The sequence below is a fragment of the Trichosurus vulpecula genome, chromosome 5 (assembly GCF_011100635.1).
Source record: "Trichosurus vulpecula isolate mTriVul1 chromosome 5, mTriVul1.pri, whole genome shotgun sequence".
NCBI lineage: Eukaryota > Metazoa > Chordata > Mammalia > Diprotodontia > Phalangeridae > Trichosurus > Trichosurus vulpecula.
Window position 1 is genome coordinate 213,220,373 of NC_050577.1, and position 26,692 is coordinate 213,247,064.

Consider the following 26,692-nt stretch of genomic DNA (forward strand, 5'->3'; position numbering starts at 1 on the left):
GTGCTATCTTCCCTAGTGTCTAATTGACTTTCTATTCCCCATGAGGTCAATGTGAGCAGCCTCTTGGTTGCTCCAATCCTGGATTATTCATGCCAAAGAAGGGAAGAGACTGGATCATCTGTCACTTGCAGCCTGCTGGCTCCTCCAGTAGATCATTGTTCCTGGTACCATCTCTACCTCTGAAGCAAAAGTATCAGGGAGTCTCAGGGCCTCAGCGAAGACCTCAGCAAAGGGTGTACATAGGGCTCCCTTGATTTAGTCCAGGTTTGGAGAAGAGATTTTTCCCTGGTTGCTTACGTTCTCTGGAAGGCTTTCCATTCATAGTCCCCACCCTGCCGGGCTCCTGAAGCATCTTTTTTATCTCAGAAGCTTCAGAGTTTGTCCCTTCTCCCATTCTTCCTAGGCTCAGTTATAGGACCATAGTTTTAGAGCTATGAAAGCACCTCTGAGCTATCGAGTTGAAGCCCTTCAGTTTACAGATGAGGAAACTGAGGCAAAGGAGATGAATAGAAGTCCCCACAGCTAACAAGAATCTGAGACTGGATTCTAATTGAGGTCTAAGTGCAGAGCTTTATCTACTATGCCCAAGTGCCGCCACTTTACTTTACAACATACCAATAGTGGCTTCATTTTGCCCAGGCCCAGGCTGACAGATGGGCCAATCCAATTCTTTCTGGCCATGCTCTGTTTGCCTCTATTCTCTGTTATCCACTGGTTCTCACCCAGTGACCAGCACAGGGCTTTACTCATGGCAGACACTTCATCAAGCCAAGAAACATTTATTAGGCACCAACTATGTGGCAAGGACTGCGCTACACTCAGGAGATATGAAGATTTTCTTCCTTCAAGGAGCCTGCTTTCTACTGGTGTGGGGAGAGAGAGACATAGAACAAATATCCAAGATAATACTAAGCAGATAATTCAAGAGAGGAGATATTACTAGATTCTAGGGGCTCAGGGAAAGCTTCACATGTGAAGGAGCACCAGAGTCACCTGAACTGAGCCTTGGAGGAAGATAAAGGTTCTGAAAGCCTAACTGAGGAGCAAGAGCATTCCAGGGATGGGGAGCAGCTTGTGTGAGAGGCAAGAGACCAGAGGGAATACTGAGTTCTAGGGAAAGCTTGTAGGTTCCATCACTGAAGGGATGCTGTCTGTGTCTAAGGGAGGGTTAGGAAACAGGGCATAAGGCAAACGGGATCTAGATGGCAGAAGGACACAAACAGCAGGCTGATGAAGACAATGGACCGGTCACTGGACTGTAGGATCTTAGTGGGACAGCTGGTGGGAGCTGCAGAGGTTAAGTCCTCATTTCACAGAGAGGGAAACAGAAGTCAATGGAGAATAATCAATTCAGTATCATAGACCTGGACCTACACAGGACCTCAAAGGCTATCTACACATCCTCTTATTTTTACTGAGGAGGAAATGGTGGCCCAGGGAGACGAAGCAACTTAGGATCCTAGGTCTGGCACTGTAATAGACCCTGGAGGCCATTGAAGCCAACCCCTTAATTTTATAGATGAGGAAACTAAGGCTCAGAAAGGAAAACTGGTTTAAGATCATAGACCTAGATGAGGGTTTCTTCAGCTGCTTTGTGTTGTGGCTCCCCTTGGCAGTGTCTGGTGAAGCCTAGAGACCCCCTCTCGTGGTGTTAAATGTACAAAATAACATATATAGGATTACAAAGGGAACCTATGGCACTGATAGACAGCTTTCAAAATATTAAAACACAAGTTTGCAGATCCCCTAAAATCAAAAATTTGACCAACTCTCTCATTTTACAGATGAGGAAACTGAGATCCAGAGAGGCCAATGACTTGCCCGAGTCACGTGGGTAATAAGGACATGAGGGCTCAGAGAGAACAATCTCTCGAGGAGCACAGATCTAGAGGGAGATGGGGCTCCAAAGGCCATCTGATCAAACTGCCTCATTTTACTTTGGAAGAAACCTATACTTTCAAGTTTCAGCAACTCGCCCCAAGTCACATGGGTAGAATTTGAACCCACGTCCTCTGACTCCAGAGCACACTCTTCTGACACAGCCACACTGCCTCAGGATTCTGCTAGAATCCTTATCTCTGAATACAGGAAGGTTAAAGATTCAATACTCAGTAATTCTAGCTGATTGAAAGCTTGCCTCCCAGGTGTGGTGGTGAACACCTGCAGTCCCTGATAACTGAGGAGAAAGAGGCTGAGGTTGGCAGGCCACTCGAACTTGAGAGTTCTAAGCAGCCAGAGGTTAAGCTTATTGGGTATCCACACTAAGGCCCATACCAATATGGCGAGCCTCTAGGAGCAGGGAGCCATCAGGCTGACTAAGAAAGGGTGAATAGGCCCCGGTCAGAAAGAGAGCACTGATTGGTCAGTGGTAGCATCAGGCTCATGATTGGCTACTGTACTTCTAGTCTGGACAAGGAAGAGAGAGGGCTAATTGCAATTTTTTTTAATAAAAACAATAAATGGGTGCCCCTTCTCCCACCCCACCAAGCTCTAGGGGAGGAAAGGCTCTGTCCATGCTCATGGAGATGCTTTTAACCAGAAACACTCACTGATGGATCCTTTGCTGACTGAAAGGGGCAGTGTAGCAGTCATTTTCCTCCAGGTCTGGCAGTGTCTCCTTGTCCAGTCTCATAGGCTTTCTAGGTAACCATCCTCGAAACCTGCTTATTTGTTTATCGATCCTGTGGTACATGGGAGGCAAGATCAGACAGGAAAGTCCATCAGCATGGCCCTGGGATTCTTCAGTGAAGTCACAGAGGTTCAGTAAGACTATATCTAAAATGCAGACACCCCACCCCCATTCCCTGAGGTTGACCCAAGGTGGCAAGAGCCACACAACAGCCTCAACCTGCTCCGAATGCCAGCCCTTCTAATAGGCAAGTTATGATTCTACTTACATAGTACCTTCAGCCTTTCACGGCACACAGCCTAAAACAATCTCACTTTATGCTTGGAATCTCCCTACATTTTCATTCTGTGGGCTTCTCTGACAGAAGTTCAGTATAGGAAATTAATGACATACCACAAGAAGGACAGTGACCACAAAATAATTGGTGTGGCATTTGAAATACAATGCTATAACAACAGGATATCCTGGCCATGGAATGTTATGGCTATATAATGTCCTGGCAATAGAACATTGTGGCAGCAGAACAGAATGGCAGCATCACGTGGCAGACATGGAATGTCACAGCCATAGAATATCATGGCAATGGAATGAAATGTTGGGACTAGCAATAGAATGTCATGGCAGTACAATGTCATGGCCAAATGTCATGGCAATGGAATGTTGTGGCAGGGTAATAGTGGTAGAATGTCATAGCAGTAGAATGTCAGGGCGGTAGGATATCATGATGGTAGAATGCCATAGCAATGGAATATTGCTGCAATAAAATGTGGCAATGGAGTATTATGGGGGTAAAATGTCACAGTGGTGGAATGTCACGGCAGGAGAGGGTCGTGGCAGTAGAATGTAACGGTGGTAGAATGCCACAGCAGTGGAATGCTATGACAATGGAATATTACAGTGGTAGAACATCTTGGCAGCAGAATGTCATGGCAGTAGAAAGTCATGATGGCAGAATGTTGTGGCAGCAGAATGTCATGGCAAATCATATGAAGCAAAGAAATTCCTTCACTACAATCTCCTATCCATACTGACTTCTTGTGCCCCAAGTGGTCCATTAACAGATAGAACTGGTGCATTGATTTTAATGGCCCTCTTTTTGAGCTGAGACTGCAGATTTCATGGAGTCAAGGTATGTTATGAGCCTGAACATCCTTTTCTGGAAATTGTATTCACTGATGCTCTTCATTCAGGGAAAATAAACATGTCCCCCAAATGAACTTCTAGCCAAGGACTGTGGGTCACTTGGGAGGTTGAGCCCTGGCTTGTGCTAAGTCAGCAGCCCCCTAAAGAGAAGGGACCTCCCAGAGAAGACCAAAGATCAGCACATGCTGAGGCAGAGCTCCCAGTATGCTTTGTTTCCCCCGGGGAGCATCTGCCTATTTGCCTTTCCTTTGCCCCTCTGGCCCATAACATGATAAGGACAAAGTTAGGCTTTAAAGCGCCATGATTCTAAGTTATGTCTGTTCAAAAGCCACTAGAATAATTGCCAAGACACCACTGGACCTTTAATGCTAAGGATAGTAACTCCCAACATTTGTTCTGGGCTTTTCCTTTTCCAAGCCTTTTTTTTCCCATTTGATCAAATAGTCCTGGTGTGAGGAAGGTGAGCACAGGTGTTATTCCCATTTAATAGAAAGAGTGAGTCAGTCAATAGAGTATTTATTAAGTGCTTGCTATGTTACCACCACCATGCTAAGTGAGAGAAAGGATCATACGATCATAGAGCAGGAAGGGGCATGTGAAACTATCTAGTTCAACCTCCTAATTTTATAGATGAGGAAGCTGAAGCCCAGAGGTCAAGTGACTTGCCCAGGGTCACGTAGCAGGCAGACTTTGAATCCAAGTGTTCCTGACACAGCTTTATCTACTACCCAGCATGGCTTCTCCTACTGCAATCTACTGCCCAACAGAATACAAGCTTCTTGAGAGCAAAGACTGTATCATTTCTGTTTTGGCATCCCATCACCCAGAAAAGTGCTCTGCACATAACAGTCAGTTGATAAGTGTGAGTTGGATTGATCTGGAATTGGAGCCATGTAGACTGGAATCAGTCAGTAGTAGAATGGAAATCTTCTGTACCCTTCTCTACAGACTAAATGATAGTTTCTTTTGCAAAGATTAGCTGAGGAAAGTAGAAAGAAGACTGAGGGGCTGCAGAAGATAGAATCATACGATAGAGAAGATGCAATTAAATATGTGCCGAGTACATCAACTTATTCCCAGAGCTTATCTTAGGATTGTTTTTTATATTTGGCACACCATCAGTATACTTGGGGCATCCTAATGGACATGACATATAGTAATGTATAAAACCAAACAACCAAACAAACCGAACCACAGTGAAAAACTCATCGGAGACTCAGCCCTGTTCTCAGATCCATACCCACTCTTTGTCCTGACCAGCACCAGCTCCAATCCTAACCTCATCACTGTCTTGGGTCTCACTCTGGCCCCAGCCTCTCTTCTATCACTACCCCTCTCTAAAAATCACAGAACTAGGAGATTTTTACAGATAACCTAGTCCAATGTCCTTTTGTTACAAATGTGGAAACTGAGGACTAATGAGATAAAATCAAAATCAATTGCTACGTGTTTTTAAGTACATACTACATGCCAGGCATTGTGCAGAAGTGATGCTGGTATGTCACTTGATGAGAGCTCTCATGAAAAACAAACAGGAAGTTTCCTTGACTAATTCCTCAATATGAGTCAAAAGTAGGATGTGGCAGCCAAAAACCCTGAGAGCATCCCAAACTTAGAGGCAGCTAGGTGTGGCAGTGGGTAGAGCATCAGGCTTGGAGTCAGGGAGACCTGAGTTCAAATATGACCTCAGACACTTAATAGCTGGGTGACCCTGGACAAGTCACTCATCATCCATAAAATGAGCTGGAGAATGAAATGACAAATCACTTCAGTGTCTTTACCAAGAAAACCCCAAATGGGGTCACGAAGAGCCGACACCAGTGAAATGACTGAACAACAAATTGTAAGCTTCAAGGACAAGAGTAATTATAGAGATGATAATGATGAGGAGGAAAATGACAGCAGCCAACATTTGCCTAGTATTTTAAATATTATAAAGTACTTTAGATACATTATCTCATAATAACAGCTAGCATTTATAAATTGCTTTAAGGTCTGCAAAGCACTTTCCATATGTTATCTCATTTGATCCTCACAACAACCCTGGGGGTGAGGTACTATTATTACCCCATTTTCTGGTTAAGGAAACTGAGGCTGAAGGTGGTTAAGGGACTTGCCCAGGGTCACACAGCTAATAAGTGTTTAAGGCAGATTTGAACTCAAGTCTTCCTCATTCCGGGTTAGGTGGCCCTCTACGCCCGGTGCCACCTAGGTACTCTACAGATAATGACATGGGTGTTATTATATGCATATTGCAAATGAGAGAATGAGGCTTAGAAAGGTCGAATGACTTGCGAAGCCACATAATGAGTATTAGGAGAGGCAAGATTTGAACCCAGGTCTTCTGGTTCCCAGTCCATCGCTCCTTTCACTAAACCATACTTTCTTGTTCTTTTTTTTTTTTAAAACCTTACTTTCAATAAGAGAGACACAGCATTTAGAACAACGAGGTTAGATACTCTGATACTTCACCATGGCCAGACCACATCCAGACACTTTGTTTAGTTTTGGAGGCCAACTTTTTTTTTGGAGGGGGGAAGGCAGGGCAATTGGAGTTAAGTGACTTGCCCAAGGTCACACAGCTAGTAAGTGTGTCAAGTGTTTGAGGCTGCATCTGAACTCAGGTCCTCCTGACTCCAGGGCCTGTGCCCTACTCACCGCACCACCTAGCTGTCCCACGGGGGCCAACTTTTAAGAATGCCATTGAGAAGCCTAAATGCATCCTGAGGAGGCCAAATGAGATGGTAAGAGGGCTGGGGAACATGACAGAGGAAGACTGAATTCCTTGAAGGAATAATCAGAAACAGAGAAGACCTGAGAAGAGCATATGAGCAGACTTCAAATGTGTGAAAGCAGGTCATGGGAAGAAGAATTAGCTTTGATCCATCTGGCCCCAGATGGCTGTACTAGGGGCAGTGGGTGGAGGCTGCAGAGGCTCAGATTTTGGCTTTACTTAAGGGAAACTCTTTGATGATGAGAGCCTTGCAAATGCAGAATGGACTTTGCGGGGCAGGGCAGGGGAGACTTTCTTTCATCACACATCACCAATCAGAGGCTGGATAGCCAGTCAATCAGCATCAACAAATAACCACTTATTAAGGGACCACTGGTGGAGGCTGTTTTACAGGCGACCTCTGTTCTGGCATGGGTCAAATGAAATGGCCTCTGAGGCCCCTTCCAACCCTATACATTTGTAACTGACCTAAGGTGATACAGCTAGTCAGTGGCTCAGACCATAACAAAAGCAATGATAGCAGGGAGGAGAAACTTTTGTTGTCACCTCCACTTGACTGTAAGCTCTTTGAAGGCAGGGACTTTTTTGTATCCCCAGAACTTAGCACGGAGCTTGGAACATTGAAGGTGCTTAATAGATGCTTGTTGATTGATATCTCCTGTACCTCTATCCCATTAGAATGAAAGCTTCTTGGGAGCAGGATTATTTCATTCTTTGTATTTATACCTCCAGTGCCTAGAATATGAGGACCGTGACTTCACTGGCACAGGAAGTCCTCTACCAATGCACACTGACACATTCTTTGCAACTTCCAGACTTAGAGAGGTGTCCAGAGCACTGAGAAATTAACAGAGTCGCCAAGGGTGACATAGCCAACACAGGTCAGAAGCAGCACTTTAACCCAGCTCTTGGTCCCCCTAGCCATTACACCACACTGCCTCTTAAGCAGCACCTACCAGTGACGGACAACTGATGGATCTCCTTTCCAAAGACTTCCAAAATGCCAGGAACCATCAGTCCTTTCTCCATCATTCAAAGGAGAATAGGAACTGATAGGCAGTATACTTTTTATATTCAAACCTAATAGATTTCTAATCACTACTGCCCCAGGTTCAGGGATCTTCATTCTGAAAAGATTAATATACCTTTGAAAAAAAAAACAAAGAAGAGAGAGAGCGTGGAATAGTGGGAAGAATTCCAGACTGGATGTTACGGGAGACTGGGTTTGGAGGCCAAGCTTCAGGACTTGCTGGTGGTGTGACCACGGGCATATCACTTAACCTTTTTCATTATCTAGAAAATGAAGTTCTCCCTATCATATGCTGGTTGTGAAGATCCAATGAGATAATGTATATAAAGCTCTAGAAATGTCAACTCTTATCATCATCAGCTCATGTACCATCTTCTACATGAACCCTTTTCTGATCCCCCTAGCTAGCTGTGCCTTCTCCTCAAATCACCTGGGATGAGCCAAGAGTAAGCCTGTGCTCTGCCCTTCCTATAATTATAAAAATAATCAATTAACAAGTACTTTCTACGGGCCACGTATGGGAAGTGAAATAGGCCCTGCCTTCAGGGAGCTTACACATATACACCCTGGCTCATCAAGTGGCCTTAAACAATTCTTAGCCTTACATAGTAAAGACACAGGAAAACTCATGAAAAAAAACATGGAACATTTGCCTAAAGTATTCATTTAAATATAGCAACAGCAGCTAGTGACATCTTGTCCTCTCTCACATATTCAGTCTATATTCTGAATAAGATAATAGTATGCAGACTTTTCATCATCTCTGGATTTGGGATCATGAAAGGAATGACAGTCAATTGTGGAGCAAGGACTTCAGTTTTGTTTGTCTTTGGGTCTGCAGCCACTGGTTCACCAGCATGGGGATTTCTCTTTCTCCAGTGCTGATCAGCATCCCTTCCAGGACTTAGCTTAGAGAGATGCCTAGGGCATGAAGATGTGAAAGGGCTCCCTCTTGATCACTCAGCCAGTATGTGTCGGAAAATGGAAGTCAAAGCCAGGTGTTCCTGACTCAGGGCAGCTATATGGCACAGAGGTTAGAATGCTAGACCTGGAATCAAGAAGACTCATCTTCCTGAGCTCGAATATGGCTTCAGACACTAGCTGTGTGACCCTGGGCAAGTCACTTCACCCTATTTGCCTCAGTGTCCTCATCTGTAAAATGAGCTGGAGAAGGAAATGGCAAACCATTCCAGTATCTTTGCCGAGAAAACCCCAAATGGAGTCACGAAGAGTTGAATGTGACTGAAATGACTGAATGACAACTTCCTGCCTCTGAGGCCAGCCCCCTAGCCACAGTATCACTAATGGCTGCCTCTAACTCAGAATGCTAGTGGACATAAGCAAATTATGACAATTAAAATGATGAACTCATTTAGCCAGAGAAACTGAAATTTTCACAGAAGACAGAAAATTCAGAGGGAATAAGGAAGAGGTTGATGAAAAGTGATAAATGCACTGGGAAAGGAGGGGAGAGCTAAAAGGTGGCGTGGACCCTGCAGAACAGGAAGCTGAGGGAGGGCTTGGAATTTGGGACATGAAGGATGCCATATGGGATACTAACTCGGGCACACTTTATGATAAGAGCAGAGGAGACACGTTTAATTTAGAGGAGGAAAACACAGCATTCTTATTATTCACATGTGAGAGGTAGTATTTTGTACTGCGGAGAGTGCGAGGGATGGAGGCTGTATGGCATGTTAGGACATTCCACTAGCTAGCCATTAGCTATCTATGGGGCACTTAAACACTTTGGGCCTCTGCTCCCTCATCTATAGGTTCTATTGGATTCTAGTTCTAGACCTGGAAGGGACTATGGGTAGTCCAAGCCCCATCATTTTGCAGATGAGGAAATGTCCAGGGAAAGCTATGGAGGCATCGTCTGGACTGCTTTCTGAAAGTATACAAAGAGGGGAGAATCAGCCTCAGTGAGAATGAACCTCTGCCAGGTCCAGAAAGTTTATTGTTGGTTATTTTAACAACACCAAAGTTTTAATTAATATTATTAAAACCAACAAACCATAATTAGTAGAGACATAATTCCTACTTTATAATACAACATGGATTTGCATTCAGAAGACTTGCTACCACAAAAATAAATTTTTCCCCCTCTAAATCCCAGACCCACAATGTATTGCAGACTATATTCTTATGATTTATATAGATTAAACACCTAGTGTAAGTGATTATCTGAAAATCCCTTAGATACTATAAAGTTCAAGAGAAGAAAAAGAAGCTCATCTTCTGATGAACATTTTTATAATTTTATATAATTTCCATAATTTCTATATAATCTTATATAATACATACTTTATAGAATATATAAATATAATTTTATAGAATTTTCTAATGCCTTCAATGACAGATTTAGGATAAAAGCAGAATCATAACCAGGGTGTGGCTAACATGGCTTTGTCCCAGAGTCCTCAAATTCAGAAGGTGCAGACATTTTAGACAAACACTCTGCAGTTCAGTAGGAATCAATTTAGTCAATTTAGTAATTACCCTACCCATTCAACTGACTTGTGTAAATTACATATGTTATTTTCACATGGAGAATTACAGAGTTGATTTGAGGGCAGCATCATTCTGCTTGCCCCAAGTGACAAAATTGCTAGTAGTGGCTCTGGACCAAAGTTTTACTTGGTGAGTAATTGCCACTTACTACTTGTGTGAACTTTGGCAAGCTACCCCATCTCATTTTCCTCATCTATAAAATGAGAGGACAGACTGGATCATCTCTGGGGTCTTCTCAGCTCTAGATCTATGATCCTAGGATTCAGAATTAATTCTAGTCTGAAAGATGACTGATAACAGGCCACTGTTTTTAGTGTCAAATTCTTTCACATAACTAATGAAGGATTTTCCACCAAACAGCCCAGAGAGAAAATAGTAGGCTGCTGAGCCACATCGGGTCTTGATTTCTGCCCAGATGGAAAATATTTTGACTTGAGGACTGGTATCATTAAGCAGACTTCATGGTAGCCTAGAAACTACCTGGCTACCAAGGAGAGAAGAGCAGCCTGATGGAGTTTACTGATATTTGTTAGGTGGCTTTGTGGAAAGCACAGGGGTAGGCAGTCAGTCAGTCAATCAACAAACACTGACTAGGCGCTTCCTGTGTGCTGAGCACTGTGCTGGGGGAGACACACTAAAAGAAAAAAAGATTCCTGCCTTTTAGAGACTGTTTTACTGGGGGTTTCACATAATGATTGTGCCTTAGGTGCTCATGGCACCTGTTGGTGACAAAGTACATTCATATATTTCAGGTGGCTTAAGTAAAAGATGAGCCACGTAGTTTAGCGAGGAGGTTAGTAGAATCAGGAAGATTGGGGTTTGAATCCTGCCTCAGTCACTTGCTTGGGCATACAACCTTAGGCAAGTCTCTTCTCTTTTCTGAGACTCAGTTTTCTCTTCCATAAAATGGGAAAGGTGGATTGAATGACCTCTGGAGTCCCTTCCTGCTCTGAACAAGGACCTCAAGATCTCATTTGAGCCTTATTCACTAGGTTCTGGCAAGTGATGCCTTGCCTGAGGCCTGGCAGATGGACTCTGAGAGGTCTTTGGCCAAACAGCTCCTGGGGTCAACCTGGTGACAAGTCTCTCGAACTTAGCTAAGCTGCTCTGAAGATAATATTCCCCCAGTGGGTCTACAGAGGAAAGCTTCCTAATCATAAGATCATGGGATCCCAGATCAAAAGCAGCAGGGCGCTTCAGAGGCCAGGGAAACCAATCCCCTCATTTTACAGAGGGGGAGATTGAGGCCCAGAAAGAAGAGATTTTTCCAGGGTGTCAATAGTCATAAGTGCCAAAGGCATAAATTGAACACCAGTCAATCAACATTTATTAGGCACCTACTGCTTGTTAGGCACTGGGCTAAGCGCTGGTCTGAATCCAGAGTCAGTTTCTACCATAAGCTTTTGCATTGCCCTGCTAGTCTTTGAGAACCCAGGGTCTCCTCCTCTACCTGCCACACAGACTCAATGAGGCTACATAAAAAGGACCCAGGCATGATTGGGGATACTACTCCTTTTATCAGGTCAGAGGATGGGAGATATTGCAGGGTCATGTTCTCAACTTCTGGTTTGGATACATGATAAAGCCGAAGGAATTGTAGAGGGTATCCAGCCTCACTGAACTCCACAAAGCTGTAAGTGGAGCCAGCTTGTACTGATCCCAGTCAGATAGAGGTGGGGCTGGGTTTCTTTTTCCTTGCCTTTGGGCCAAATCCTCCTAGGTCCCAACTGCTCCTTGGATGCAAAGTCCAGGTCAATAGGCTACTGTTTCAGGCAGTAAGAAGCAGCTTACTGAATGGTCAATGGCTTTTAGAAATAGAGAAATTTATTTTCCAGGCTGTAGATTGGAATCTGCAACTTCTTTTTATTTTTTCAGGTAAGAGTGGGGCAATTTCTCTATTTAGTCATTGGCCAAGTTGTAAGTTATTTGTTATAGACCAAATAGGGAGAAGAGGAGAGAACTTCCTCAGGTGTGGTACAATAGAAAGAACATAGCTCTGAAGTCAGGGGGCTTGCGTTCAAATCCCTCCTCTGCCATGGGCACTTCCCTGGTTTTCTCCTCTGCAAAATGAAGAGGTTGGATACTACAAATATACATACGTATACACACACATATATACATACATACACACACATATATTCCACATACATACGTGAGTATATACATACCCATGTGCACGTAAAAATTTTCCATATGTGCATATACAGACACCCAATATACACGTGTATTCCATACTTACGTATGCGTATATGTACCTATGTCCATATATGCATACATATATTCTATGTATATATGTGTATATAAACTTGTGTTATATATATGTGTGTATATGTATGTAGATATATATGTGTGTGTATGTATATATATCCACACACATATACACACATATGTATATGCTCTGAAGTGCCTTCTAGCTTGAGATATATGATTCTAGTCCCTTAACCTCCCCAGGCCCGACTTTCTTCATCTGCACAATAAGCCCCGGTCTAAGCAGCCTCTGAGGCTTTTTCCAGTTTGAGATCTACGACCCAAGGATTCTATTTGGCAGGTTTTCCTGGAAGTCATTTGATAAAGAGAATGGATAGAATTCTTTGAAATTATGATTAGGAATCAGATTGTTTCATACTTTCCATTTCAGTTTTATTTCTATGATAACAACAACAGTGCTTTAAGGTATACAAAGCACTTTACATAAGTTATCCCATTTCATCCTCACAACAACCCTAGGAGATAGCTGCTATTATTTATTATCTCTATTTTACAGATGAAGATACAGAAGCAGACAGAGGTGATTCATTTGCCCAGGGTCACAGAGCTAGACAGTTTCTTAGGCTACATTTGAATTCAGGTCTTCCTGACTACAGGTCCAGAGCCAAGTCCCATTCATTTCTATGGTTAAATATGAAGTTTTATGGGTAAAAGTATATGTAAAAACCATATTTCAGATAAGATGACAAAATATACAACACTATATGATTTATTCAATTAATACTGACTAAGCATTTTGTCCACATGAGCGCTGAATTAGGTGATGGGTGAGGGACAAACATAAGACAAGATTTTTCCAGAATGGTTGCTTAACTAGGAGGGTTGCTGATGGTTCTCGCAGAGTTAGCAGTCAGCATCCATGTGTAAGTGTGGTTATACTTGAGGTCCTTCTCCATTGTCACACTGTGGGATGGCATTTGAGCTTGCCCTCAAAGGCACATAAGGTAAGGTAAGGTAGGATATTCATAGCCAGAAAATGGGAAAGGGAGATTGTTCAGGGACCAAGAGAGGGAGAGGGCAATATGTTTTTAGGGGAGAGTAAGCGGTACAATTTGGCCAGAGTACAGAGTGAATGATGGGAAGGAATAGTGAGAAATAAGGTAAGCTGGAACTAGATTAAGCAATGCCTTGACTGCCAAGCTCAGGAGTGTTTCTAATCTGATATATAACGGGGAATCAAGTCAGGTAGCAGTGTATAGGATGGATTGGAGGTTGGGTGAGAATGGGGATGGGGACTTTTTAGGAAATTAATCCAGGCAAACTCCATCAGAATGTAAGCTGCTTGAAGGCAGATCTTTGTATCCTATTCCCAGGACCTAGCACCATGTCCAGCACTTATCAATTACTTAATGAATGCTTATTAATCAGTCAACTGATTGGCTGACAAGGGCCTGCACCAGGGTGGTATAGGGACAGCCAAGGTATATGGGGGAGATTAAACTGTCAAGCCTTAGCAAGTGATTAGCTATAGGAGAAGAAAGAGAAGAGATGCCTCCAATTCCTGCTGTCTCTAGGAAAATAAAATAGAAGATCCGAAGTCTGGCATTTGAGACCCTCCATTGTACAGTACTTCTCTCTTCCTGTTTCTTATTTCTCATCACTCATCTCCATGGGTTTCCCATTCCTGCCACACTGGCTTGCTCATTATACCTTGAACATTTGCACAGGTGGTTTCCCAAGCCTGGAATGAACTCCCCTTTCACCTTCACCTTGGAGAATACCTAGCTTCCTTTAAAGAAGGAGTGGTTCAGGTGCTACCCCTTAGGTGAGACCAGGGGGCCCAAGACCTCCCCCCACATTAGTGTATTCTCCCTCTTAAAATGACTTTGCACATTATTTTATATTTGCTATTCTGCATATGTCTTTTATTACTACCAATAGAATGGAAGCTTCTTGAGGGCAGGAATGGTTTCATTCTTATATTTACATCTCCAGTGCCTGGCATAGAACAGGCAAGGCATTATATCTCCCAAAGAGGGTCATTATAGGGATCAAATGAGATAATACATGTAAAAATGCTTTGTAAAAATTTAAAGCATTATTTATGTTACATTATCATGAGGCAGCCAGGTGGCATAGTGGATGGAGAATTGGAACTGAAGTCAGGAAGAATCAAATTCAGATGTAGCCTTAGACACTAGCTGTGTGACCCTGGCCATAGCACTTAACCTCTATTTGCCTCAGTTTCCTAATCTGTAAAATGGGGATAAATATCACATACCTTCCAGGGTTCTTCTGAGGATTAAACAAGATAATAATTGTGAAGCACTTAATACAGTGCCTGGCACATAGTAAGGCCTATATAAACATTGCTTATTATTATTTTTAAAATTCTGGTTAAAATGAAAAAGTCAAAGAAATCAACTTGGGAGAGTGGCAATATCTCTCCTCTTATAAAGAGATTGAGTGGGAGTGTTTTTAACCTCATCATGGTGTGGGAAAGGCAAGTCATGTATGATATTCACATCCAACCAGGCCTCTTTCACGAGGAAGACAATTTGAGACCTATAAAAGCAGAAAAATCCAAGGGGAGGGGGAGATCTATAAAAACAGATAAATCCAAGGGGAGGGGGAGATCTATAAAAACAGATAAATCCAAGGGGAGGGGGAGATCTATAAACGTGGGGTCAAAATAAGCACTTTGTTGGATGATTTTCTTTTGTCAATTTTCGCATAGTTATTTTTAGTGTCACAGAGACCCACAGTCATGGTGACTCCGGCAGGTACTAAGTTCTGTTCCCCCAGAAACCAGGACCTGCTGGACTGATAATGGCTGGAGAGACTGGATTAGATTTCTTTTTCCTTTCCTTTCATCCAATTTTCCCTTCGTTGTCATTCAGGGACACTTAGACACTGCCTTTTACCATTCCCTGGCTGGAGAATTACCATTGGGGTATGTTATTGCTTCCATGACCCGAAATGAAGGGTTAATAACCATGGACTTACTTTATACTGTGTGTGTGTGTGTGTGTGTGTGTGTGTGTGTGCGCGCGCGCGCATGTTCACATTATTGCCTCCTTTCTGTTGATTTCTGGGCTAGGTACAGCCCCCTCCCCACCTTCCAAAATTAACCCTTGTCTACTTGAGGTCCTAATCTCGTTCCCTCCTGCTTCCTCCTTGTAACTTCATCTATGGATCATCCCTCAGTTTCTCCCTCTCTCCAGGCTCCTTTCCCTCTGCCTACAAACAACTCAAATTTTCCCCACAATAAACTAACTTTTCACAATCCCAATACTTGAGCCTTCCTGTTTCTTTTTTCTTCTCTTTCTTGTTCCTTTCCTTTATTGCTTTATTCCTTTATCCTTTATAGGGGAAAAAATTGTCTACACTCATTTTTCCTCAATACCCACTCACACCTTAGACAGAGAGAGGGACTGAACCTATGTCTTCATTGGTGCAAGGAATTCCCACGGGAGAAAACCCACTGTACCAGTGGCCGGCAGCACCGAGTTTACAACTTGTATCTTGAGAGTTGCCTGTGGGGACTGAGAGGTTGTGTCTTTGCCAGGGTCATCCAGCCAGCAGATGTCAAAAGCAGAACTTAAACTCCATGTTTTCCTAGGCAGCTCTTAATCTGCTGTGAGATACCTGAGTCTACAAATAATTTCCAGCATATATGGAAACATTCTCTTTTTTTGTATTTAAGGTTTTTTTAGAATTTAACATTTAAAAAATCTATCATGTGTACATATACACATATACATATATGTGTGCAGACATATGTACATATATGTACATATAGATGTTTATGTGTATATATTTCCATAAAATTTTAATTATATATATGTGTGTGTATATACACATATCCACACATACGTATACAGGCACACATTTTCTTTCCCTAATCATTTCAATCATGTCCAATTCTTTGTGATTCCATTTGGAGTTTTCTTGGCAAAGAGAGTGGAGTGGTTTTGCTATTTCCTTCCCCAGCTCACTTTACAGAGGAGGAAACTGATGATTAAATGATTTGCCCAAGGTCATGAAGCTTGTGTGTGTATACATATATGTATATATGTGTATGTATGTATGCATGCATCTACATGTGATTCCTGAACCCTCTTAAAATGGGCCAGAACAACTGTACAAAAATGGTCATTTTGAAAAAGCCTGATAAATAGACCCAGAGGGCTTTTTAGGGGGGGTGAGGGTGGTGTGCAGTGGAGGAGGTCCTTATTCTCACTCATCTCTAGACAGCAGACACCACGGCTGCCCATTCTTCTCTTCCTGGATTCTATCTTCTATCTTGTCCCCACAGATCTAGGCTCTCTTGGTTCTCTTCCTGCCTGTGAGGCTCTCTCTCTCTCTCTCTTCCTTTTTCTTCACCACTCATTTGCCTCCCAACACCCAAGGTTCCTTCTTTTACTCTCTTCTCTAAACTATATCCCATGGTAATTTCCTCCTGCCTCATGATCATCTCTTTGCAAATCACCAAATGTATTATTTGCTCATTAGTTTGTCAACCACTTATTAGTGCCTACTGTATACTAATCGCTGTACTAGGTATTGGAAGAGGTAGGATAATTAAATTAGAGATCCTGACCTCATGAAGCTTATAATCACAAGATCACAGTTTTGTAGATTTAGAGCTCAAAGCGGGGCTTAGGGGTCATCTAATCCAACCCTCCTTATGTTTAGATGAGGAAACTGAGACCAAGGGATGTAACCCAAGGCCACCTAGCTAATAGGTGGCAGAGTCAGGATTGAACCTAGGTCTTCTGAGACCAAATCTGACACCTTTTCCAACTTCCGCACCTGGTCTAGGGTGGTGGTACATGAATACTGGCTACTGCACACTGTACTATGCACTACACAAGACAGAGCAGAAAAGTGGTCTGTAAGAGAGGAACCAAGGTCATTAAGGAGCAAAGAAATGCTATTTTGGATTAGTGGGACCAGAGACTGTTTCTCAGAGGAGATGCCATCTGAGTTATATCTGGAGGAATAAGTGAGACCATGGGATAATGGAGGGGAACTGGATTGGAACCAGGAGACCTGGGTTTGAATCCTGGATCTGATGTTTCATAGCTACGTGACCTTGAATAAGTGACCTTCCATATTTTGGTCTCTCCTGTAAAATGAGGGGATTGGATGGGATGGTTTTTAATGTACATGTGAGGTCAAAATCCCTTGTTTTCAATAGGCATAGAGTATGTTCTGTAGGGAAAGGATAAAGGAGAGAATGCATGGAGGAGGGAAGGTAGGAGATGTGTGGCTAGTCCCCTCTGCATAGACCAGAGAGGACTCAAAGGTGGGATGATCTGAAATAAGCCTGAGAAGGCAAGAAGGAGCCAGGCTGTAGATGGCCTTGAATGCTAGACTATGTACTTTGGACTTTATCTGGTATGGAACAGGAAGACAGTGGTGGGCTTTCAGTAGATAAATAACATGGTTGGGTTTGTAGATACATGAGTGATCTATAATTTCATCACTGAGGAAAAGGGGTGGGAACTCCTTCCATTAGCTGTAGACAGCAGCTCTTAGGGTGAGTCATTCCAGCAAGCTGCCTGAAGCACACAGAAGTTAAATAATTTAACCAAGGTCACACAGCTGATAAATGCCAGAAGGACAATTCGAATCAATCTTCCTAACTCCACATGCAACATTCTATCTGCCTCTACCAGGTTTGTGTATATGAAAGGTTAATCTGGCAGCAATGTAAAGAACGAGGGTGGCTAGGTGGTACAGTGGGTAGAGCGCTGGGCCTGGAGTCATGAAGACTTGGGCTCAAATGAGACTTTAGATACTTACTAACTGTGTGACTCCGGGCAAGTCACTTAACTCTGTTTTTGCCTCAGTTTCCTCATTTGTAAAATGAACTGGAGAAGGAAATGGCAAACCACTCCTTTGTCTCTGCCAAGAAAACCCCAAATGGGAATCACGAAGAGTCAGACATGAAATGACTAAACAACAATATAAAAAATGAATTGGAACAAGATAAAACTAGACATGGGAAGGCCATTTAGTATGCCATTACCTCGCAAAAAAATGAAGGGGAGGGCCTGGGGCCTCCAGCGATCCACAGAGCTCTACTGTCCAATTCATCTGTCGGTGGAGGACATCAACGTGCAAGGGAGTCTTTCTTCATACCCTGGATGTTTGAATCACTATATTTTCTTTTGCTTTCAGTATATATACATATATACATACACACACACACACATATATATGTATGTATGTATATGTGTGTATATATACATATATATACATATATATGTGTGTGTGTATATATATGTGTGTGTATATATATATATATATATGTATATATATGTATATATATATATATATAATAGCCTAAAGAGCCCAATTTATTTTAAACTGGACATAATCTTACTGTGAAGGGGGTAAAGGATGGTGACCCTGGCCTTATTACTCCTCTGCCCAAATTCCTTTAATGGATTAAATTCCTTTATTTGACCAATATGAATACCAAGGCCCAAGCTGATGACTTGCTCAAGATCACTCTTCTAGCTCCTGGGAGATCTGAGATGTGAACTAAGGTCTTTTGACACTTTCTCAAGTACTCTCAGAGCCAGGGTGCCTCTTTTAGTGATGAGTTCTAAGCAATCCCAACACAGTTTCTTTGGATGCCAAACTCCAGCTGTGGATGTCAAGTATGGGCCCAGTATGCCTGCTGCCTAAGGGCTAATGTGGCTTTGTTAAGAGAGACTTGTCACCAGACTGACTACAGAGAGATGTATTTTTCAGTCACAACAATTCTTGCAGACCATCTACCACATCATAGAGGGGTTGTGCTCTGTTATTACACTGAGAAAACCAGAGATCCTTCAAGTATTGAGACAGGCCAACTCTCCACAAGCACTGAACAAAGTTAATAAGTTAAATAGAACTTTATTAAGCTGCTCCATTAAGAAGCATTATTATATTAATTGAGGACAATGTAGGCCCCTTTCACGTAAACACATATCCAAAACAACACTGAGCCCCCAAACATTAGACTGAAATGAACTATTAAAATTTTCAAAAAGGATCCATTAATTGTCAGACTAATTAACTCACTTGAAAGAAGGAGAATTATTGTGATTCTGAAATTAAAAGTCTCTTTCTCTAATGCTTACCAAGGGAACCATAAAAGAAGACCAGTCCATCACTCCATCACCACCCTCCCCATTTCTTCCCTCTAACCAATCAGAAGAAACAAGCTTTGGGAGGATGTGGAGTATTTGCAACATTTGCCCAATACAGCTGTTCTCACAAAGAGGATGGGTTCTGGCCTCAGCCAAAGTTATATATTTGCCAACTTGACTAACAAAACAGCTCTCAATCTGAGATGAGAGTGTCTCATAGTGAACCCAACTGGGACTATCAGTTCATAAAAGGGTTGTCAAATCCAGTTTAATCTGTTTCTGTTTGGAACAGCTTTCAAGGACTTCAGAGTAGGGGAGAAATAATTTTAACTAGGAGGAAAAAAGAGTCAAGTCAAAGATATTAAATGCCCTCAGAATTGGGAAGTGCCAAATTATCTGATCCCAGGCACTGAAAAAAGTGTTCCCCCAAAATCTACTTGCAAAGTGAACTCAGTTCCTCCCAGGTATGGAGGACTGGCTTGATGCAGGGAAGACTTGGAGAAGGCCCATTTTTAGTTTTGCTCCCTTTTATGCCATTCAGAAACAAGTCCCGCATCAATCTGGAATGTGACAGGCTTTGCCATGTGGCAAATACCCATCATCCCAGCTTGTAACCTCTTGCAATTGTTGACTCCACCAACCAGTGGGCGAGTGAGGAGCCATATGGCTTGAATAGATTACTAACCTGCTCATGAACTTGTACCGGCGGGGCAGGTAATAGATTTTTCTCCTGGAAGAACAGCAAAAATGAAGCCAGTCGAGAAGAAAACCCATCGTCAGTTACAGTTTGAACTAGCAAGGAAGGAAAGGAGATTGAAGATAGAAGCCTGTAAGAGGTGGAGGAAAAAAACTAAAAAGAGATTAACAGTGAGAACTTTAACAGGCACTTGGGGCAAACATTTCCCAAACCACAGAAGCTCATGGAGCACTTTGCATTGTTTGCTCATCGCCTCCATGCTGCTATTTCTGGGCCTCTCCTGCATATGACATGTGGGAAACAGGGATTTAGAGCTACCTGCATGGGCCTCAGTTTCCGCATCTGTTAAACGAGATGGCTGGTGTACATGGCCTCTGAGCTCCCTTTTGGCTCAAGATCTTTTATAATATTATGGTCCTGTAAGGCAAGCACTTCTGAGATTTCCTAGAAGGCATTGGGGTAAAATTGTGTGGGTCCTGAAGATGACTATCTTAAGAAGTTAGCTTTTCTTTAGGGAAATGCAAGTTCTGGGTTAGGCTTCCATTTTAAAATAATGTGATCTTATGCAAGTGACCCTGGTTGAATTAAATAGCGGGGAAACTCAGGAGTTCAGGAGAGTAATTAAGTCAAGCTGCAAACAGATGAGTTGCTGCATTATAAGTTGTACATATGGCTTTCCTCAGTGGAAACTTGAGGGACATAAGAGACAGAGGGAGGGGGAGGGAATGGGAGAGAGTGGGAGGTGGAGGGAGGGGGAGAAGAGGGGAAAGAGAGATGGAGGGAGAAAAGAGGGGGAGGAGGGAGGGAGGAGGGAGGGAGAAGGAGAGAGAGAGAGAGAGAGAGAGAGAGAGAGAGAGAGAGAGAGAGAGAGAGAGAGAGATTTGAGAATTCAAATGCCAAAGTGTTTGATAGCATTCTTTTCAGCATAATGCAGATGCTTTATTGAAATGTGGTCTCCTGCTCCTACTTTGACCATCATTCACTGGGGATTTTCATTTTTTAACCAAAGCAGTTTCAATATGTTCTCAATTGCTCTTGATCCATCTCACTTCTGGAAAATGAAGGCTTTGCTCCACACAACTCATCTTGCATATTTAGACAAACTTGAAGATCTCCCACTGCCCATAAACATGATTCAGAAGCAGATTTTATTGGCAATTTCCTACAATAAAAGCGATTATGCTGTTTTTCCCTTCGTCTTGCATACACTGCAGAGGTGATAAATCAAAGGGGTTTGAACTTGGAATTTCAATGTGCAGGATGCAGGAAATCATAAATACATATATAAGTTGATGTGGCTTTTAAAACATAGCTCCAAGTGGATGCTTGCTTGTTATATTGAAACCGTTTTCAATGAAAACTCTTCCTCTTGTGTGTGTCTGTGTTCCCTTCATGAAGCTAGACTTCTTTGCCTGCCCAGAGAATACATGGACATCATGACATGCCCATCACTACATGTTAATAACCTATATTTTTTCCCCACTATGGATGAACTTATCAGCCCAGAATTGCTGAGAGGCAGAAATGGTGAGATGATGGTATTACTTGTAATTACCATTTTTCCTTGAATTGTTCATACTAAACTAGGCTTAGGACAAAGAGACCGCGAGAGGTCCTCGACAAGTAAACTATCCTGGTCCTTTAGGGACCCATCCCTCATGGTCCTAGGAAAGGCCTTGATAAACTATTGCTAATACAGTAAGACCTTTCCAAATAGCAAAGAGGCAGTATGGGGTAGAGGAGAAAGAGCTGGGTTCTGACACATATTGTCTATGTGACCTTGGGCAAATCACTTAACCCTTTAGTGCTCGAGACAATGCACTAAGACTGAAGAAAAAGGATCCACTTGCATTGGTACAAAGTTTTCTCACTACAGAGATACCAATATCAATGCAACTATAGGTCTGGTAGACCATTTAAAAAGGGGTTCTTAACCTTGAGTTTGTTTAAAAGTTTTTTAAAAATAACTATATTGTAATATAATTGAGCAGCTGGTAGATAGAGTGACGGACCTGGAGTCAGGAAGACCCAAGTTCAAAACCTGCCTCAGGCACTTACTAGCTCTGTGATACTGGACTTAGCATATTTGTCAAAGTTTGCTCAACTGTAAAAAGGGGAAAATAATAGTTTGTATCTCACAAGACGTATTGTGAAGTTCAGTGAGGTAATATTTATAAGGGGTTTTGTAAAACTTAAGGAGCTATACCAATGCTATTATTATTGTTAATGTTATCACTGGTTGCCTTTTTAATGCCACATTGTTTTATACATTTTAAAACATTTTCAGGAGAAGAGGCCCACAGGCTGCACCAGACTTCCAAAAGTCCATAACACAAAAAAAGTTAAGAACACTTGAAGAAAACAGAAACAACTGGCTTTCTAGGTTTCAGTATCTACTTTCTGCACCAAAGATAATATACTTTCTGGCACAGTTTTTACTTAGTATGGGCAACTATTTCAACAAATGTTTCAGTGAGATTAGTACATAAAAATTTGTAATAAATGATTGGCTTCAAGGTAAACAATTTCTGGAAATTCAAGAAACTTCTTTTTTTTTCCCTCCCTACTTAATGCATGCTTTAAAAGGCTCAGGGCTAAAGGATATGATATATGACAAGGAACAAAAATGAAAAAAATCAGGAGAAACCAGGCATTTTAAAAACTGATTTTAGCTCCTTTTTGACACAGCCTCTATGCTCATATCTGTTTCATGGTATGTCCAATTCTCCACAGCTCATTAAGCTGGGGGCCTGTAGGCAGTGGCACCAAGAATACTTTGTTTCTGCCTTTGGGCTTGGTTTTGTGGGCAGACAAATGGCAATCCAACAGACTGAATCTTTCATTCCAATATAACTGACCTTCGAGTCAAAATCATCCTTCACTTTTGGGAATCCTCCCATAGAGACTCCTATGGTTCTGGGCATTTATCCCTTTAAGTCTACTGCTTCATCCGCTCTTCTTTCGTAAATGAGGCTCCCCTTTCTTTCACCATGGGCAAATGGAGAATAGGAACATGGCTGAATCAAACAAAATGAGCTTCTGGAGGTAGCTAAGTTAACCATGCATAAAACATTCTCAATTCTCCTTTGAATAGTATGAATTCAGGGTCCCCTGAGCATTCTGTGACCTGACTTTTTTTCATTTTTTCCTCCTTTTTTTCCCTACTGGACCTGCAAAACTCTCTTCAGTGCATTACAGCTTAGAGAGATGCCCGAGGCACAGCAAAGTTAAATGATTTTCCCAAGGTCTCCCAGACAGTATATGTCAGAGGTGGGACTTGAACTCAGGTCCTTCCTGATCCTGAGGATGCCTCTCTGGGCAATATGATACCATATTGCCTCTTTCAGTGTGGATATTTAAAGCAGTAGGTGACTCTTTGAAGGACTCACCAAAGCTAGTGTGTATGGAATTGGGATTCAAGATGGTGCATATACCTTGGACAGATTCTTTGGCAGATGTGAACCAAAATTCTTGAATGTGAGTGAGTGAGTGAGGTGTGTGTGTGTGTGTGTGTGTGTGTTGGCTTGTGTTCTGTCATTACACTGATGTCAATAGGATAACCATTCAAAAGCAGCAACACATGTTAAACAAATGTTAAAAAATGGCAGCACTTTAAGATGAAAACAGCACTTGAGAATACTGTCTTCCTCACAAGACCAGGCTGTTCATGTATGAAACAATAAGGATTCTCCCCAAAAGGCACTGAATTCACCACTGACCATCTAACTTATTTGCAATTTCTGAAAGCTTGAAGTATTTCTCAATTATTAGGTACTACTTATTCCCCTGATTATTTTTCCCTTGACTGTTAGGGCCCAATAACTTTTTCATCTGAATTTTAGTCATATTTTTCTGAGTTCACTAGAAGTAGAGAAAGAGATCAAGTACAAAGGGAAGCAACAAAGATAAAGGGGAGAAAGTGTATTAACTCTTACCTGAAAGGCATTCTGACATTCATGACTTCTGCATATCTGCCTAGCACCTCCCAGGGGGCATGCAACTTCACGAAGATAATGTCACTATTTATGACAGAGGACTGAAAGAAAAAAAAACATCAAGTATTTCAAAGTCATTTAGGGCTTAATTTGGGATGGAATGGGAGAAAATAGCATAGGCAGGCCTCTCCTGCTAAGGATCTATATCTTTCTCTAGTGACTGCTAGAGTGGGGAGAGAGGTGGCTACAGAATTTACTATATGCCAGGCATTGTTCTAATTACTGGAGTTCTTAGGAAGACGCATTGATCTGTCCCAGGTCGGTGTTGCTGTAGCTTAGCAACAGGTATTCTAATAGGCATCTTCATGAGATCACATGAGATCATGGATTTAGAGCTGGAAAGGGCTTTAGAAGTCAAATATCTCCTTGAGTAACTATAGGTAGACAGGGGAGGGATAGGATTAGCCCTGGCACTTTCATTTCTGGCTGATGAAGCCATGTAGGTTCGCCTAAGGCAGAGCCACACCCAGGGGGCTACGACTTCCCCATTTGCCTGTCTTTCAAATTCCTTATATATGGTCTTAAGAACAGTCTTCTCTTCAGTCCATGTTGATATAATTCCCTTGTCAATAGGTCCACAGTAATATGAGCCAACCCACCCCCTGCATCAGCCCATCAAGCCCACTGAGAGCACACCCATTCCATTGTTCACCCTGGCCATGCTCGCCCGGTGGAACTAACTTAGGAACAGGTGTGGCACATGCATTCTTCCCTCCTGATCTGTACAGGGTATCCCTAAAATCTGGACACATAGGCAAAAATGCACATTTTGAAATATCTGGAATATTAACAGACCATCCCCCTTGATATCTTTTTCTGGGGTACACTAAAGGAGAAGGTGTGCTCAATGAAAATCACAGAAGCAACACACTTGATTGAATGCATAGAGAGTGAATGCACTAAAATTGACCACGATGTGGTTATTGCATCGAGTTCACATGAATCTTGCAAAGTGCATCAACCTTTGCATCACAAATGACGGAAATCATATTGAAGATGTTATTTGTTAATATTCCAATTAAATAAAATGTTGTTGAAAATTTCATTCATTTCTTGAAAATGTGCATTTTTGTCTATGTGTCCAGACATTAGGAACACCCTGTAGTACCAGACCTTTGCTTCCAAAACCTCTGGTGTTCAGGGTATCCCTCCAATCTGAACCCATGTCCAGAAGACTTCATTTTATAGATAAGGACATTTGAAGCTCAGAGGGGTTAAGTGATGTGACCCAGGTCACACAGGTGGTAATACATGGAGGTGGGATTTGAACCCAAGTCTCTTGACTGCAAATCCACTAAAGTTTGCATTGTACTATGACACCTCTTCTGGGTGGCCATTCACCTAGGCTCCCACCTTGGTGTTCTCTCTGACACTCCTCTCTCCCAAATCTCACTAATAAGGTCACCAAGCCAGCATGTAGAGAGAAGTAGAAGGTGTAGAACAAACCCTGGAGAATGCCCACATGGTCTCAGTGATCAGCCAGCAAAGGAACCTGAAGTGTGGTCAGACAGGTCAGGGAAGAAGCAGTAAAGAATAGTGTCATGAAAGCCCAGGGAGGAGAGTGTACCAGGAGGATAGCATGGTCAGCAGTGTCAAGTGCTGCAGAGAGGCTGAGAAGGATGAGGTGAGGGTGGAGAAAAGGCTGTTAGCTTGAGAAATGAAGAGATGATTGGTAACTTTGGAGAGATCAAGTTTATGTGAGTGAGGAGGTGGGAAGCCAGACTGCAGAGGGTCAAGCATTGAAGGAATAGGAAGCAGAGGCAGGTAATGTAGATAGCTTTTTCTAAGTGTTTCATAGGGAAAAGGAGGAAAGATATAGAACGATAGTTTCAGGGAAAGGTGAGGCCTGAGGGAGGTTTTTTAAGGACGGAGGACACTTGACATGTTATATTTGTTCTGTATTTTTGTAGCCATGTCCTCATGGTCTCCCCTTTTAGAATAAAAGCTCCTTGAGAGTAGGAATTGAGTCGTGCATTGTTTCTGTACCCCTAGTGCCGAGCACCTGGTCCCTGGCTTAATACACAGTCACTTAATAAATACTTGATTGATCGACTGATTGCTACCACAGCCAGAATTCTCTTTCTTACTGAGAGATCTGCCTGTGCTATCATTCTGCCCAAGAGCCTGCAAGAGCTCCCTGTTGTCTCCCAGATAAAAATCAAACTCCTACATCCTCCAAAGCATTCATTCCACAATGGCCCCAACTCATGTTTCTAGTCTTACATTAATTCTCTCTGCACAGTAAATAAACTGGGCTACTTTGTATTCCTTCAGAATGCAGCCAGCTCTGAAATGTTGAGATCTTTGCTACTGTTTCTCCCTATGCCTGGCACTTCACTCCTGTTCCTCTTCTCCTAAATGTTCCTACCTGTCTTTTACAGCCCAACACAAAGGTTAGCTTCTTCCTGCCCCCCCCCCCCCCCCCCCGTCAGTAACTTGCTATGTGCTCTCTAAACAGTGCTTTAGGTTCTGTGGACAGAAAGAAATTTCTACCCAGTGCCAGGGGGAGGATACAGTTCACCACAGAAAAGAGTCTATGAAAGCCCGACTGCTCCCGTATCAAGTTCTCATCAAGGATGGCCTTCATGTACGCA

The 26,692-nt window shown here is 42.4% G+C and overlaps 1 protein-coding gene across 1 annotated transcript in view; it reads right to left on the minus strand.

Moving 5' to 3' along the window:
• The window catches only part of ANO4 (anoctamin 4), a 429,862-nt gene that overhangs the window by 120,484 nt on the left and 282,686 nt on the right, over window positions 1-26,692 (minus strand). The window contains exons 8-10 of the mRNA XM_036759990.1: window positions 24,039-24,139; window positions 20,092-20,136; window positions 2,550-2,681 (exon numbers count right to left, since the gene is read on the minus strand). Coding sequence (XP_036615885.1) covers window positions 2,550-2,681; window positions 20,092-20,136; window positions 24,039-24,139 — 278 coding nt within the window. The remainder of the gene's footprint in view (window positions 1-2,549; window positions 2,682-20,091; window positions 20,137-24,038; window positions 24,140-26,692) is intronic.